Genomic DNA, 17,378 nt, shown 5'->3' with positions numbered 1-17,378 from the left:
ACAATGGTAATGTTACTGATGACAGAGTCACCAAAGCAGAATAACTAAACATGGTTTTCTGAACTTGCTTCATCATAGAAGACACAGTAAATATTCCAGAATTTGTACCAAGAACAACTGCCAATACGAGTAACTTACAAGTATATATACTTTATGTAGCAAATCAGCTTAAGTCACTTAACAAAGGCAAGGCCCTCAGCTCAGATTGTATACTAGATAGGTTCCTTTCAGAATATGCTGACACAATAGCTCCACACTTTCCAATCATATACAACAACTCGATCGTCAAAGGATCCATACCTAAAGACTGGAAATTTGCACAGGCCACTCCAATACCCAAAAACGAAAATAGGAATAATCCACTGAATTACAGACCATTATCACTCATGTCAATTGCGGTAGGATTTTGGAACAACATTATGAATTACCTCAAAGAAAACTATTTCTTGGCAAATAGCCAACACAGATTCAGAAAATATTGTTCTTGTGAAACAACTAATTCTTTATTCTCATGAAGTAATGAATGCTATTGACGGAGGATGTCAAACTGAGTCCATATTTTTAGATTCCCTAAAAGCTTTTGACACAGTTCTTCACAAGCGGCTTCTAATAAAATTGTGTGCCTACGGAGTATTGCCTCAGTTGTGTGACTGGGTTTGTGTTTTCCTGTCAGAAAGGTCAAAGTTTCCAGTAATTACTGGAAAGTCAGGAACATCTTCTCATGAAATTTCAATGACCTACATTCGCCGCTGAATGCAAAAATATTTTGCTTGCGCCTACCAGCTTACGAAGAAAAGTTCATCATAATAAAACTAGAGAATTCAGAGCTCACAAAGAAAGGTTTAAGTGTTCATTTTTTACTGTGAGCTGTTGTTTGTGAATAGAATGGTAGAGAAATAGCTTGAACACAGTTCAATTAACTCTCTGCCAGGCACCTGATTGTAGCTCATGTAATCATGTAGAAGTAGATGAATGGCTTGTGGCCTATCTTTGGTACGTACTCAAAAGAGTTGTGGGGGAGGGGAGAAGTTTTCTGGGGAAAGAAACCTGCACACAAGAGGTACAATGTTTCTGAAGGAGGATTTAAAGGGATAAGAGAAAAAATAAAGGACAAATCACAAGAAGGTGGAAATGTTATATGAGCTGCCATTATCATTTTTGATGACAACAGAATCCAACACTCACGTTGTTGTTTATGCTGTGGTGAAGCATTTCAAGTGCAGAATCCCACTTCTCACGAAGGAGATATTCACACACACTTTTCTTTAGAAAAGCATTAGCAAGGTCTAGATCCCCTGCTTTCTGTGCAATCTGGACAGCAATGCACAGAGCCTCTGGTTCTGGTCGCTTCGCAATCACTTTAGCTGCTTCCACCATATCACCTGTCGCCAACAAGCTGCAAATATTTAATTCAGCTCATAACATACAACAAACAACAATAAGCACCACAAAAATTACTACTGTTGTTACATCATGCAGGGGGGAAAAACATCATACTCACCAGACAATGTGAGTATGGCTAAATTAAAAGGTATCTGAGAAATTGCAAGCATAGGTAAATCCTGGAAAATCTAAAATTGACCTCAAAATAATAACACATACTATGAATTTCTTTCATACACTACCAGAGCTTCTTTCATTACATTTTAAGTTCATCTGAACATAGACGATTCAATATGTTACTCAACCTAAGGTTTAGTTAACGCTTCTGTCTTCTTTCTTCCACATAATGTCAGTCTGAAGCTAAATAATGCAGTAGTTCACACAGTTCTGCTTTATATACCTGTTGTACTTTTTATTCCCACCAAAGGAACGATCAACAGCAACAGTGGCAGTAAGGACTTTAAAACACAGTGGGAATGGCCAGCCTATGTTTTGGGCCACTGCAGTTACATTCTGACACTATCAATTCAGAAAAAATTGTCATTGTTTTAATTATCTCCATCTTCTTTTTTCCACTTATGACTACTACATTACACATAATTTTAATATAAAACTGATCAGATCCTTAATTTTAATTACATAATGCAATTAATAACCTAATCACCTAGTACACAATGCTCTGTACGAAAAAATTTCATTTCTATTTGTATTTAGAAAAGGAAATAACGCTAATATCCCAATGTGCTCCCCAAATATAAAGTCAAGATTATTATAATTTCTGAAGATTTCAATTATATTTTGAGGATACAAGGAGAATATCCCAAAAGATCATCTTTTAATTATCTGAATATAATTAAACTATATCTTGGGAATCCAGATTATGAAAGTATTTATTTTGGTATTGATTAGGGAGATAAATGGACTAGCAACTGTAACTGAATAGAGAAGTCATTTCAAGTGGACTTCGAAACAACGAATACAAATTAATCACCTATTAAGAGACACAGTAGTGTAATTTTGAGCTGAAGGTCTGAAATTAAGTTGGTTTTTCACATGTCAGTAAATAATTTACACATTTAGATAATCATAGGCATAGCAAAAACAAGTAAGTGACAACCAATATCATAAGCAATGACAACTGAATAAGTCATTTCTTTTCACAACAAATGCGAGTGCAGCTAATAACTGCATCACTACATAACAACAGATATTAGGGTATCCAGTATATGAATTCAGTTTGAGAGGATTGCAGCAATTTCTTTTGCAGACAAATATGTCAATTTCTCTAAATCTGGCTTTTGAAATTACAAAATGCATGCATAAATGGCACTACATCTGTAAACAGAAATTATGTCTGTAAAAAATCAACATCAGTATGGGGTATGTTACATGCAAGGCTGCAAAAATTATATACGGATAAGTCACGAAGTGCCAAGTATCATCTTTACAGAAAGGAGGTCCAAGGTTTTAATGATGGTCAGAGCTTCTTACAGTATTGTAAACTAAACCAACCACTGTTCAATTAAGTTTCGTGTACACTCAATATACAGTCTGGTGACTATGTTTGGGGGAAATATTTCACAGATGACAAGTAGTTTGCGAACAATAATTGAGGAGCGTTTTCATCAAAATTGATAAATGCAACAAAGTAAATTTTTAAGGTATGACATTTTTTAAAATCTTAAGAATACTAATTACATAAATGAGCTAATTTAACATTTACACAGATTTTTAGGCACACTTCTGTGTTTATGAGTATAAAATTTTCATTGTTTATCTTGAGACAGAAGAAAAAAGTCTGCAGGTTTTTTCGGAATTCAATAAATGTAAAGATGGTAGTTAAATGTTTTGTTAACATACTCATTCAAATTTTTTCAATTTCTTTTTTATCTTTAACAGTAACTGCAGAGAAAGCTACTTTACTGTTCATTTTGCATAATAATACAATTACGTACTTCAATATAACATTTTAGTATCGCACTTTTCCATAAACGTTTGATAAGCAAATGTGTAACATAGCAACAAATCAAAATACAACACAAAATACTGTCAATAGCAATATTAAACTGGAAATCTTTTGATAACTTTCAAACAACGTACTTATAAAATTCTTCGGATTATTCTGGTTCATGAAAGTGCCTCATAGGTTTTAAGACATACTTTTTCTCTTCCCTGCTGCTCAATTTATTCTTTTCCAAAGTGGCTGCTTTCTTCACTTCCTGGTTGCAATGTCTGGATTTCCGTACGTCTACAGGGCTTCCATTATAAGTGTCTAATACTAACAAAAATACCTTCTTGTTAGACCTTCTATAAGGCACGCATTCTTCTACATCTACATCCATATTCCACAAGCCACCTGACGGTGTGTGGTGGAGGGTACCTTGAGTACCTCTATCGGTTCTCCCTTCTATTCCAGTCTCGTATTGTTTGTGGAAAGAAAGACAGTTGGTATGCCTCTGTGTGGGCTCTAATCTCTCTGATTTTATCCTCATGCTCTCTTCGCGAGATACACGTAGGAGAGAGCAATATACTGCTTGACTCCTCGGTGAACGTATGGTCTCGCAACTTCAACAAAAGCCCGTACTGAGCTATTGCGCGTCTCTCTTGCAGAGTCTTCCACTGGAGTTTATCTATTCTCTCCGCAACACTTTCTTGGTTACTAAATGATCCTGTAACGAAGCGCGCTGCCCTCTGTTTGATCTTCTCTCTCCCTTCTATCACACCTACCTGGTATGGATCCCACCTGATGAGCAGTATTCGAGCCGTGGGCGAACAAGTGTACTGTAACCTACTTCCTTTGTTTTTAGACTGTGTTTCCTTAGGATTCTTCCAATGAATCTCACTCTGGCATCTGCTTATTTGGAAAGGGCTTAAGATCCATTGCTTCTCAACCTTTATTTAGTATTTTGACAATACCATGTTGTTCCAGCAGTTTATAGTACTGAGACATTAAAAGAATATCCTCCTTGTTCTGGTAGTCTTTATCCACTCTAGCAAACAGTCTGTCGGGATTACAGGGGTGGCCACAATAAGGCAAATAATGTACCAGCTTATTAAATTTTCTGATTTATTCCATGAAGTCCATTAGTGTGCACAATTACTGTATTTTTATTTTGACTGGTACAGGAGTAATAAAATAAATTAATTTTATTTGAACCATTTTCTGGCTGGGTCGCCTCAACGTTTTTCAGAAAATCCAACAGAGCATAGGCTACTTGGCTGCTTTTGTTTCATGTTAAATAAGAAAAGTAATACTTTCCTGTGCCTGTGTTTGGGAATAAATTGTAAAGTACAAACTGTACAGCCAACCCAGTCTTAAAGATAATACTTCACTTATGGAGAGCTTCGGTATTGCCTGATTCTGTTGTATATCAAAACATACTTTAAACAATGGAAAATCTAGGATGGAATGAAGCAGTATTATGAAAAGGACAGTTGCTATTCACCACATACTGGAGATGCGGAGTCGCGGACAGGCACAACAAAAGGACTGTCAGAAAGTGAGCTTCTGGCCAACAAGAAAACACACACACACACACACACACACACACACACACACACACACACGAGCATAGTAGTTGCATTTGCCTGAGTGCAGGCAAATGCAACTACCATGCTCCTGTGTGTGTGTGTGTGTGTGTGTGTGTGTGTGTGTGTGTGTGTGGTCTATTTTCAATGAATGTCTTGTTGGCACAAAACTCAGTTTCTGACAGTCCTTTTGTTGTGCCTATCAGCAACTCAGCATCTCTATTATAGGGTGAGTAGCAACTGTCCTTTTCAAAACATACTTTATCCACATTTGAATTTTTGTCCTCCATTACAGCAGCATGGAACTTTTTTGCACAAATGTGGTATGACTGGTAGTTGGTTATTAATTGATTTCCTTTCGAGAGTCTGTCTTTGGACATCCCTGATGTTGCGGCACATACAGGTACTGCCTGGTGAGCCTTTTTCCTTATGCTGAAATTTACTGAAACAGTATTCATCCTTTCTGCTTCTTTCTTGATGTTCCTTCTCCATGAGAAAGCTGGTTTCAACTGGGCAATAATCAGGAGTTAATGTTGTTAATGTAAACCACTAATTTACTTCTATTGCTGGTTCTGGCAACAAGTGCTTGCATACAGTTTATGTTCCTTTTAGGATTCATTTCCTTAACTGAGAAAAACAAACCCAGATCACTTTGTTGTCCATCTGTCTGTCAGTAAATAAACTTTTTTCACAGGAGTGGGTAGACATACCAAGTTCAAATTTGTCACATACTAAGGTCTAAGGTTCCTTGGCTGTGTAGAAAAAGTAAGCGTACAAATCAATGCAGTCAAAAGATATAGCCTTTTATGGCAAATATTTTGATACTTGCAAACTCATTCATCAAAACCTATAGGGTTCTTCCCATTGACCTGAACCCATGAAACTTGGCAATGGCAAGCAGCAAGATTTGACAGTACAAGTAAATGTAAAAATCCAAAAATTGTTAATGTGTAATTAAATCCTAGGAAATAGTGTATGTGTGTGTGTGTGTGTGTGTGTGTGTGTGTGTGTGTGTGTGTGTGTTGTGGTCCATCTGTAAGGACCCATTTTCTCAAGAAAGGGAAGATGTATGAAGTTCACATTTATGTGACATAACAAGGTCTATATTTCTTTGGTGGTGTCAAAGATTTATGATTCTAAGTAAGTGGAATCAAAAGATACGGCCATTATGTCACATTCTCATTCATCGAAAACTGTATGGTTCTTCTCATTGACCTAGAATCATAAATTTGGCAAGAAGTATGGTTTTACAGCAAAACAAAAAAAAATCTGGAAGCTGTTAATTTGTAATTATACCACATGATCCATCCCCCCCCCCCCCCCCCCCAAGAAAAACTGTCTGTCTAACAAAACTCCTTTTCGTCATGAATTGCAATAGCAAATGCGAAATTACACAAAGAACTTAAACTTAAAATTAAACTATTCTCGAAAGTCTTGGAGGTCCAGGGACTGCTGAAATTCTCAAAACCTCAGGGCCAAAGCCTACCACACACTTCACCAATTTCTTGTTGTTGCAGAAAACATTCTCACATTATCATCAACAATGATGTCCTACATTGTTATTCTCACTTTGGGTTTCCCAGGAACAAAGTGCAGTTAGCTTTTATCAACTTTTGCTTTAACTGGCTGAAAGCAAATATAGAGTTATGCATAAACTAATAGTTTTCAATACCCTATAATAACAGCAAATATTGGCTTCTGACGAAACTGTTTCACAGATTGTATTTGGCAATGAGTGCAATTTTAACTATAAAAATCTAAATTTTGAACAACTGAGCGTTTATCGACATTTGAGGGAAAAAGGGGGGGGGGGGGGGGGATCCTCGATTATATGGATAGAAAAGCAAATCCTATTACTGCAGTAGAAATAACTACAAAACAGTTTAGTAGATATCCTGAATATATGCTCTGCCAGTGAGTACATTTTGTATGAAACTTGGAGATTAGTGATCATTATAGGGGATGGTTTCCAATAGCCTGGTGCAAGAAATTGAACCTATGTAAGACTGCCTTTCACATAAGGCCATAAGTAAGCGACCTCACAGATTTCTGTGTACAAGCTTATCTCACCAGAGAGTGAGTAGTAGAACTAAGTCTTTGCAGTACACTGTTCCAAAACTTGTCTAATCTATTTATACTTCCAATTACTCACAAGTTACTATATCAAAATTATGCATTCCTATTTGGTTGAAGAAGTTCAATTTATATCATAATTAAGATTTATTTAGCCTTGTTTGCCTGTCCTCTAAAATTTCTTACAATGGACAACACCAGTTTTGCAATTGACTGCCTCAAATGTTTACTATATGAAGATCGCACACAAACAATGGATTAGTATCACTATACTCAACTGCAATTAGCATCATCATAGGCAAGATGGATGGAAAGCCAACATTCATAACAGTAGTGCAAGTTTACATGCCTGCTAGCACCACAGATAATCAAGACACTTGAAGAATGTAGGAAAAAAATGTTCAGGTCCTTAACAGAGATCAAATCTTGTGGGGAACTAGAATTCAATCATACAAAAAGGAAAAAGTAGTGAACATGAACTGAGGTAAAGAAAAGATGAAGCAATCCGTTAGAAAATAACACATAGCAGATTTGAATCATCACCGCCATTAGGTTTAAGAATCATGAAAAACAGTTTCATAAATGTAACAGATCTGAAGACATCGGAATATTTCAAATGCATTATGTAATGGTATCGAAGAGTTTTTAAACCACATGTTAAACTGCAAAACATTTCCAGTGGCAAATGTGAACTGGACATGATTTACTGCTTATGAACAGCATGTCAAAACTGATAAAGTCACATTACAAAATGAAGGAGATGGGACCTGGATACAAGACGTAGACATTGTCAAAAATCTCAAGGGTAGATTTGAGATATGAAATAATGAACACAGCAGATGATCAAATAGTAGAATTCTTGGATAACATACGAGATACACTATGTGATCAAAAGTATCCGGACACCTATCTGAAAATTACTTACGAGTTCGTGGTGCCCTCCACTGGTAATGCTGGAATTCAGTATGGCACTGGCCCACCCTTAGCCTTGACGACAGCTTCCACTGTCGCAGACATATGTTCAATCAGGTGCTGGAAGGTTTCCTGGGGAATGGCAGCCCATTCTTCATAGAGTGCTGCACTGAGGGGAGGTATTGATGTCGGTCAGTGCCTCTTTGTGTGCTATCACTTGCAGAAAAACTCGTTCCAATATCCTGAACCATTTATGAAATACAGACAGTAGGATGGACAATGGACAGAACTGGGTACACTGTATATACGCTGCATAAGAACCTTCTGCCATATGTACAAACTAATATCTTGAGAATTGAGGTAGACATTTTTCTGCTCTCACCTTTAAATACAATGTTACTCCTAAAATTTTGTTCAATGGTTTACTTAATTTCAATGCTTTCACTATAATGGAAAAAAAAAAAAAAAAAAAAAAAAAAAAAAAAAAAAAAAAAAAAAAAAAAAAAGTTCCATCATCAAGCAAAGATGTGAGGCTATAAGACATGGAAAAAATCTACTAGTTTTCTTAAAATGGATGAGAAATATTTCATAGTGACTGGCATGTCTGCTCCAGCACTTTGGTAACAATTCATAAAGCAGCAATGGGTACAGTGGATGTCGTGCCTAGCCTTTTCTGTGATTGGTGGCACAATGAGCCTTCATGTCAAGTGCTGCACAGAAAAGCTCAACATATGCAAGCAGTGCTGCATGACCTGTCACAGAGAGAACCGTAGCGCTGTTACTAACATTTCTGTAAGCCAAGCTCTAGGGGTACATGGCCTTTTAAGGTTTGTACAGGAAAGGGTCATGTGGAAAATTAATGGAGAGAAAAATTAAAAGGGGAAGGGTGATTAGCAGAGGTCTAGACCAAGAGGATTGTGAGAATGTAGAGTACGCTAGACAGAGATTTTTTCCTGTTGAGGTAGTTGAGCAGGTATGATCGCCGGAAGTGGAACCAAATCACACACACATTTAATCAGCTACTAAAATCACTGATGTGGTGTTAAGCAGGCTCACCAATTAGGTAGGTGAGTTTGTGATTCGCCACGAGTTGGCAGTGGCCACTGAAGTGAATAAGCAGCTTGTTAGTTGTCACATTCATATTAAATGCTGTGGACTAATTGTAGTAAAGCTGGTTTACACTAAGGTGACAAAAGTAATACAATACCTCCTAATAACATGTCGGACTTTCTTTTGCCCGGAGTAGTGCAGCAACTTGACGTGGAATGGACTCAACAATTTGTTGGAAGTCCATTGCAGAAACACTGAGCCATGCTGCCTCTATAGCCGCCCATAATTGCCAAAGTTTTGCCAGTGCAGAACTTTGTGCATGAACTGATCTTTTGATTATGTCCTGCAAATGTGTGATGGGTCATACTGAGTGATTTGTATAACCTTAACTTGAAGCGTCCAAATATGCTTCAGACCGGTCGTGAACAATTGTTGCCCGGTGACATGGTGTATTATCATCCATAAAAATTCCATCATTGTTTGGGAACATGAAACCCATGATTTGCTGCAAAAGACCTCCAAGAAGCTGACCAACTTTAAACAGAACTTCATTAATTTTCACACACATTTATTAAAATAATAAAAAGCATAGACATTACGTAACTTGATTTTGGATGCTGTTTACAACTGACAATCAAAGTTCCTTTGGTCTTGGTATGTTAATCTTATTCTCACATATCTCTGATACTTGACAAAGTGTCTATACATTTATCTTCATGGCTATGTACAGGAATATGATAATCTTCTTAGGTGCAGACTGAAACTTGACTATAGACTGGTACAGACTAATGCAGACTGGTACAGACTGGTGCAGACTCGTACAGACTAATGCAGACTGACTAATTGGAGGTCTGTACACTCATTATAATACCTCGCGCGTTCAGGTATCAGTGCGCAAGTGTGATCCGCGAGGAGAAAAGGTTCTACGTAAGCAGCAATCTCATTCACTGCGTTACATATTAATACGCGGATCGGCGGAAGCAGAATTTGGTCCGTCTCTAAGGCAGCACCATCTCTTACTGCGGAGACGGACGAGCGTTGCGCCTGCGCTGTTGTGCTTAGCGGTGCGCGCTCTTACACGCTGACTACGTGTAACTATGTACACAACATGTACATAACAGAGGCAGGAGGGGGCAGTGAAAAATAGACAGGAAAGTCAATGAGAGATGGATGAAATTGAAACGGAGTGAAGCAAAGAGTAGTTACAGTGAAGAAAAGCTGAGAGGGAAGAAATTAACGTAAATTAAGGCCTGGTAGGTACCAAGAACCAAGGACATGTTTTAGTGCTAGTTCCCAACTGCGGAGTTCTGAGAACCTGGTGTCTGGGGGGGAAGAATCCAGATGGCACATGTGATGAAACAGGCGCCGAGGTCACAAATGTCATATTGTACAGCATGCTCTGCAACAGGATATTGCAAGTTGTCAGTATATACCCTCTGCCTATGCACAGTCATCGTAAATGATAATTTGGTGGTAGTCATGCCAATGTAAAAAGCCAAACAGTGTTTACATAACAGATGATATATGGTACGTCATTTCACAGGTGGCTCTCCCTTTGATAGTGTATGTTTTGCCAGTTACAGGGCTGGAATAGGTGGTGGTAGGAGAGTGCATAGGGCAAGTCTTGCAGTGGGGATGGCCACAGGGGTAGGAGCCATACAGTAGAGAGATGGGTGCAGAAGAAGCATACAGTCTGACAAGAATACTGTGGACATTGGGCAGACAATGGAAAGCTATGGCGTGGAGGGCAAAATATCAGGCAGAATGGATCTCATTTCAGGGCATGATTTTAGGAAATTATGGCCCTGTTGAAGTAGCTGATTAACCCATTCCAGACCAAGATAATACTGAGTCACCAATAGTGTGTTCTGAAGCTTTTTTGTGGAGGGATCAGCAGTACCAGGATTGGATGTGATGGCCCAGGAAGTCTGCTTTTTAACTAGGCTGGTGGGGTAATCATGTGCAGTGAAGGCTGAGGTGAAATTGGGGGTGTATTCCGTGAAGAGTGTGCATCTGAACAAATACATTTGCCTTGGATGCCAAGGCTGTATGGAAGGGAACATTTGACATGGAAAGGACACCAATCGTCAAAATGTAAGTACTGTTGTTTGCTGGTAGGTTTAATGTGAACGGAAGCGTGTAGCTGGCCTTCGGTGACGATGTGATCAACATCAATGAAAGTGACATGGGATTCAGAACAGGACCATGCAAAATTTAACTGGGAGAAGCTATTCAGAGATTCCAGGAATTTTAGCAGGTCAGCCTCACCATCAGTCCATATAGTAAAGGTGTTGTTAATGTACCTAAACCAAAACAGGTACAGGTATAAAGTTGAAAAAGGGAGTAGGAAGGATGTCATAGGTTTGGGATCAGGTGGGCACCGACTAAGGAAATGTTCAGCAGCAGGCAGACCATATACGTGAGGGATGTTTGTATAGAGGGAAGTGGCATCCATGGTGACAAGCAAGGTGTGTAGTGGGACTGGGATGGGCATGTATCTCAGACAATCTATGAAATGATTGGTATCTTTGATGTAGGAGGGGAGTTTTTGTACTATAGGTTGCAGATGTTGGTCAACTAAGGCAGATATATGTTCAATGGGTGCTTTGAAGCCAGCAACTACTGGACGACCAGGATGATTGGGTTTGTGGATTTTAGGAAGAAGGTAAATGTTGGGGTGTGTGGTTTGGGTGTGGTGAGAAGTTCTATGGATAGAGGTGTTAGTCCTTATGAGGGGCCTGCGTTTTTAAGGAAGGACTGCAGGTCAGTTTGAATCACAGGGATGCGGTCTTGATGGCAGACGCTGTATATAGAGGTGTCAGACAGCTGGCATAGACCTTCACTAACATATTCATTTCGGTCATGTACTACAGTGGTAGATCCTTTGTCGGCTGGGAGGATAATGATGGAGTCATCAGCTTTTAGGGAGTACTATCCAATTAAATAATCTGATCAATAATTGATTGTTTTCGTTTTTATAGGATAGGAAATTCATGTGACAGGACTACAGTAGCAGGTGGCGGAAGGCTGTGTAAGACATGTCTTGTATCTTGACTGTCTACAGGTGCATTACCTGAATATTGCAGAATTGCTTTAGCTTGGGGATGGATTGGAATATTGAATAGATTTGATGGGAAGCAGCATATTATGTTTGGTAATGATGGTAAGATTTTGGGTAGGATATTCCTTATTTTGGGATAGAGTGAGAGGTAACTGAGGCCCTGGTAAAGAATGTGATTGAGAATTTCCATGCCTGTGTGCTACTAGGTGGTCAGAAGAGTTCTAATCGGTAACTAGTTCACAGATGCCACAGATTTGCTGTTGTAACTGAAGGAGACGTCATAGAAATCTGTTTCAGTTTTGTTCCATAGATGTGGTGTTGGACTACAAGATCAATAGGGACTAAATGAGAAACAAAATTAGAGGTGAAGAATTATTGAAAGGCATTCAGTGGTGACTGGGTGGAACATCCTGTTCCACAGGTGTGATAATGGGCTCATTTGTTTGACACCAAAAAACCAATAGCCACTGTCAATCAATCACTAACCAGTACATCTCTCTTCATGGAATGTCACACAGGCCTTGAAAAACATAACTACATCCACTGCCAGTGCATTTACCACTTTTCAAATTGCCCTGAGATAATGAATATCCTGTCTTATATCCTACCCTCATAGTCCAAGATAGCATTCTGTTACCCATCCAACAAATGCAATATCCTAGTCTATTATCACACAAACCCTACCTGCAATCCTGCACCACCTGGGTCTTTTTCTTGCACACAACCTAGGTGCAAGACCTCTACTACATGCCAATCCATTATCTCCTATCGCAGTTCAGTGACACGCAATTCCTATCCTCTAAAAAGTAGGGTCGTATGTGAAAGAAGTCATGCTATGTATAAGCAGTGCCGCATTTCAACATTCAATTTAGGGATTGTAACTAACCACCTGTCTAAAAATTCCTCCCCCCTCCGCAGCTCACACACACACACACACACACACTCACACACACACACACACTTCCAATATTAAAATGTTTAGGCCACTGATGTCATATTCATAATGATATGACAAGAGCCAGAAGTTATTACTTATATCTTATGTGTCTTAACTTACCACTCTGTTGCTTGTTCATAGCTGCCACCATTTACGAGATGAGTTGCCCATTCATGTAGCACATTCTTAATCAAAGGATCGTCTTCTGAAAGTCTGCATTTGGCTATGCTCAATGCTTCCCGATGAAGTTTGTTGGATGACAACATTTTCACTGCTTCATTCACTTTATTCAACACCAATAAATATGAGGCTGCTTTATGATAAAAACCAGCATCAGTAAGCTGCTTGGCATAAACCTCTACTGTCTCTCTCCACACTCTGAAAATCATAGATATACTTTTAAGTATTTGTGTAGATACAGAAAAACAATGCACAAATCAGACTAACCAAAAATAATTGACTTTGCCATTGTCAGAAAAATTCAAATAAAAACGTAAAAATAACATCCTTGGGTGAAAACTGTCCAGGCCCTACACTCCTTCACATCATCATTTTATGTTATGTAATCAACAGATGACACAAACACGTACAGTTACATTTTTAGTGCATTTTTGGTCTTCATTTTAATCAAATACTTAGTGCTTCCCAATTAATAATACCAACTAACACACGATCAGGAGAAGTGTCAAGGTCTAGGAGTAGCATCTTTGATTAGTAATCAAAATGTCATGGGTCCTGGATTTGAACCCAGCCACTGCTTAAATTTTGAATAGAAATCATCAGACTTCCAGCATAAGAAGAAGAAACAAACATACAGATTTTTTCTGAGATAAAGTAGGCCTTACAAAATAATCAGTATATCACAAGCAAAAGCAGTTTTCTTGATCAAGCCAAATACAGGTTAAGTATAGGGTTTGCACTATGTGAATACGGTATGCTCAAAAACTTCAATCCACTTGTTACCTAGGAATGTACGCCATCATATTCTTGGTAACTGGAATGAAATAATAATTCAATCCCTTTACTGACCTCCCAACTCAGATGATACAATTACTGAAAGGTTCAAAGAAAACTTGAGTTTAATTTCAAAGATGTAACTGACTCATGCAATCATAGTTGGTCATGATTTTAATTTACCGTTGATATGTTGGTAAAAATACATGTTTAAATCCAGACGTAGTCATGAATAATCATCTGGAATTGTGCTAAACTATCTGAAAATTATTTTGAGCAGTTAGTTTATGAACCCAAGTGAATAGTAAACAGTTATGAAAATACACATGACCTCTTAGTAACAAATAATCTTGAGTTGACAACAAGCATCAAACCAGTTACTAGGATCAGTGAACACAGGGTTGTTGTAACGAGACTAAATGTTGTAGCCCCCAAATCCACAAAAAATAAATGAAAAATACACCTATTCAAAAAAGCAGATAAAAATTCACTTGGTGCCTTCCTGACACACAACCTCCACTCCTTCCAAATTAACATTCTACCAGTAAGTGTACACCAGATATGGCTTGAATTCAAAGAAATAGTATCGACAGCTATTGAGACATTTGTACCAAATAAATTAACAAACAATGGAGCTTATCATCCTTGGTACACAAAATAGGTCAGAACACTGTTGCAGAAACAACAAAGAAAGCATGCCAAATTTAAACAAACACAAAATCCCCAAGACTGGCGATCTTTTACAGAAGCTCAAAATTTAGCGCAGACATCAATGTGATTTGCTTATAATAGTTTCCAAAATGAAACTTTCTCTCAAAGCCTGACAGGAAATCCCAAGAGATTCTGGTCATATGTGAAGTATGCTAGTGGCTGGACACAATCAATGCCTTCTCCGCACAACAGCAATGGAAATGGATTGACAACAGTGCTGCCAAAGCAAGTTACTAAACACAGCATTCCAAAATTCCTTCACCAAAGAAAATGAAGGGGATATTCCAGAATTCAAATCAAGAACAGATGTGAACAAGAAACTTAGAAGTAGATATAAGTTTTCCGGTCCAGACACTATACCAATCAGGTTCTTTTCAGAGTATGCTGATACAATAGCTCCATTCTTAACAACCATATACAATTGTCCACTTGACGAAAGAGCCATACTCAAAGACTGGAAAGCTGAACAGGCCACACCAATATTCATGAAAGAGAATAGGAGTAATCCACTACATTTCAGGCCCATATCATTAATGTCGATATGCAGCATGATAGTGGAACACATATTGTGTTTGGAAGTTGTGAATTATGTTGAAGAGAGCAGTCTATTGACACACAGTCAATGTGGATTTCGAAAACATTGTTCTTATGAAACACAACTAGCTCTTTACACACATGAAGTGAGTGCTATTGACATGGGATTTCAAATAGATTCTATATTTCTAGATTTCCAGAAGGCTACTGACACTGTACCATACAAATGATTTGTAGTGAACTTGCATGCTTATGAAATATAATCTCAGTTACGTGACTGGATTTGTGATTTCCTGTCAGAGAGGTCACAGTTTGTAGTAAATGACGGAAAAGCATTTAGTGAAACAGAAGTGATTTCTGGCATTCCCCAAGGTAGTGTTATAGGCCCTCTGCTGTTTCTTATCTATGTAAATGATTTAGGAGACAATCTGAGTAGCCATCTTAGGTTGTTTGCAGATGATGCTGTCATTTATCGTCTTGTAAATTCATGGGAGATAAGATACTGCGTGAAGAGTTTGACAGAGCACTGAAAGACCTGAGCCGAAACAAGGCCCCGGGAGTAGACAACATTCCATTTGAACTACTGATGGCCTCGGGACAGCCAGTCCTGACAAAACTCTACCATCTGGTGAGCACGATGTATGAGACAGGCGAAATACCCTCAGACTTCAAGAAGAATATAATAATTCCAATCCCAAAGAAAGCAGGTGTTGACAGATGTGAAAATTACCGAACTATCAGTTTAATAAGCCACAGCTGCAAAATACTAACGCGAATTCTTTACAGACGAATGGAAAAACTGGTAGAAGCCGACCTCGGGGAAGATCAGTTTGGATTCCTTAGAAATGTTGGAACACAGAGCATGATGCTGAGGGAATTAGATTAGGAAATGAGACACTTAAAGTAGTAAAGGAGTTTTGCTATTTAGGGAGTAAAATAACCGATGATGGTCGAAGTAGAGAGGATATAAAATGTAGACTGGCAATGGCACGGAAAGCGTTTCTCAAGAAGAGGAGTTTGTTAACATCGAGTATAGATTTAAGTGTCAGGAAGTCGTTTCTGAAAGTATTTGTATGGAGTGTAGCCATGTATGGAAGTGAAACATGGACGATAACTAGTTTGGACAAGAAGAGAATAGAAGCTTTCGAAATGTGGTGCTACAGAAGAATGCTGAAGATAAGGTGGGTAGATCATGTAACTAATGAGGAGGTATTGAATAGGATTGGGGAGAAGAGAAGTTTGTGGCACAACTTGACTAGAAGAAGGGATCGGTTGGTAGGACATGTTTTGAGGCATCAAGGGATCACAAATTTAGCATTGGAGGGCAGTGTGGAGGGTAAAAATCGTAGAGGGAGACCAAGAGATGAATACACTAAGCAGATTCAGAAGGATGTAGGTTGCAGTAGATACTGGGAGATGAAGAAGCTTGCACAGGATAGAGTAGCATGGAGAGCTGCATCAAACCAGTCTCAGGACTGAAGACCACAACAACAACAAATTCATCAGAAGACCAAAACAAATTGCAAAATTATTTAGAAAAGATATATGTATGGTGCAAAAATCGGCAATTGACTTTAAATAATGAAAAGTGTAACATCATCCATATGAGTGCTAAAGGAAATCTGTTCAATTTCGGTTAAAGAATATCTAAAGGCCGTAATTCAACTAAATACCTAGGAATTATAATTACAAACAACTTACATTGGTAAGAACAAATAGAAAATGCAACTGATCTACTAAAGAGACTGCCTTCACTACGCTTGTCCATCCTCTTTTGGAGTACTGCTGTGCGGTGTAGGACCCTTACCAGATAGGATTAATGGAGTACATAGAGAAAGTTCAAAGAAGAACTTTTGTATTACTGCGAAATACAGAGTGTCACTGAAATGATACAGGATTTGGAGTGGACATCATTAAAACATGGGAATTTTTCATTGTGGCAGAATCTTCTCACAAAATTTCAATCACCAACTTTCTCCTCCGAATGTGAAAATATTTTGTTGATGCCAGCCTACATCGGGAGAAACAATCACCATCACAAAATACAGGAAATCAGAGCTCACATGAAAAGATACAGGTGTTCAAGATTGGGATAATAGAGAATTATTGTGGAGGTGGTTAGATGAACCCTCTGCCAGGCACTTAAGTGTGATTTGCGGAGTGTCCATTGTAGATGTAAATGTACTTCTACATCTATACTCTGCAAATCACTCTGGTGTAAGGCAGAGGGTATGT

The 17,378-nt window shown here is 38.4% G+C and overlaps 1 protein-coding gene across 1 annotated transcript in view; it reads right to left on the bottom strand.

Annotated features, from left to right (window-relative positions):
- Window positions 1-17,378, bottom strand: part of LOC126174816 (gem-associated protein 5) — a 313,470-nt gene that overhangs the window by 46,848 nt on the left and 249,244 nt on the right. The window contains exons 18-19 of the mRNA XM_049921193.1: window positions 13,065-13,322; window positions 1,186-1,396 (exon numbers count right to left, since the gene is read on the bottom strand). Of these exons, the coding sequence (XP_049777150.1) occupies window positions 1,186-1,396; window positions 13,065-13,322 (469 nt within the window). The remainder of the gene's footprint in view (window positions 1-1,185; window positions 1,397-13,064; window positions 13,323-17,378) is intronic.

This window comes from Schistocerca cancellata, chromosome 3 (assembly GCF_023864275.1).
Source record: "Schistocerca cancellata isolate TAMUIC-IGC-003103 chromosome 3, iqSchCanc2.1, whole genome shotgun sequence".
Lineage (NCBI taxonomy): Eukaryota > Metazoa > Arthropoda > Insecta > Orthoptera > Acrididae > Schistocerca > Schistocerca cancellata.
This window is presented reverse-complemented; position numbering and strand designations above follow the sequence as displayed.